At 49.9% G+C, this 764-nt stretch overlaps 1 protein-coding gene across 1 annotated transcript in view; it reads right to left on the minus strand.

Annotated features, from left to right (window-relative positions):
• The window catches only part of LOC107577078 (DNA replication licensing factor mcm7-like), a gene marked incomplete at its 3' end in the record, with an annotated part of 11,616 nt that overhangs the window by 7,987 nt on the left and 2,865 nt on the right, over window positions 1-764 (minus strand). The window contains exons 4-5 of the mRNA XM_016263192.1: window positions 531-698; window positions 177-451 (exon numbers count right to left, since the gene is read on the minus strand). Coding sequence (XP_016118678.1) covers window positions 177-451; window positions 531-698 — 443 coding nt within the window. The remainder of the gene's footprint in view (window positions 1-176; window positions 452-530; window positions 699-764) is intronic.

Raw genomic sequence — 764 nt, forward strand, 5'->3', positions numbered from 1 at the left:
GTCGCGCACATCCGCCATGTTTGTAGTTTTTTTTTTAACACTTTTTATTCATGTTTGTAGCTCTGAACAATACTTCACCAATGGATTGTGGGTAATATTAACCATTAGAGTGCACAGAGTGTTTTGGCGTACTCTTCAACATACTATGCTTTGGGACACACTTACTCTAATCTCACATAACATTTAGGATGGATAGTATGAACATTGGGACACAGCAATACAAATGTAGAGGGGGACTTTTTCTGCCCACTGTGTGTTGATAGGATGTTGAGATGTGTGTGACGTCTGTAAAGCGTGTCACCTGTACAGCCTGTCTGAATCCGGAGCGCAGCAGAGGAAGGAATATTCCAGAAACAGCCACGTGATCTCCAGGCTGCGCCACACGCGTGTTCTCTCCGCGGGCGTAAATGGTCATGCTGCGGGGGATGTTTCCCACCGGCACCTGATCGCTCTGAGCACACACACACAACACAATCAACACTCTGCATGATCTACTCAGCCAGACAGACGTGACGCTCTCACACACTCACATGCTCCTGAATGCGCAGCTCCTGGAACTTGATGAACTTTGACCCGCGTGTCTGCAGGTACAGCCGTCCTCCAGACTTGTTGGTGACGCACTCCTGACTGGGACACATGATGAGCGGCGTGAAGCTCGGAGAGGCGATCTGAGCAGCGGCAAGAACAGGACTCGTGTTAGCACACACACACACACACACGAGCGTTTAAAGACACGCATGCACTAATGAGCTGCGCACCGGCTG

This window comes from Sinocyclocheilus grahami, unplaced genomic scaffold (genome assembly GCF_001515645.1).
Source record: "Sinocyclocheilus grahami isolate Dianchi unplaced genomic scaffold, SAMN03320097.WGS_v1.1 scaffold5054.1, whole genome shotgun sequence".
Classification (NCBI taxonomy): domain Eukaryota; kingdom Metazoa; phylum Chordata; class Actinopteri; order Cypriniformes; family Cyprinidae; genus Sinocyclocheilus; species Sinocyclocheilus grahami.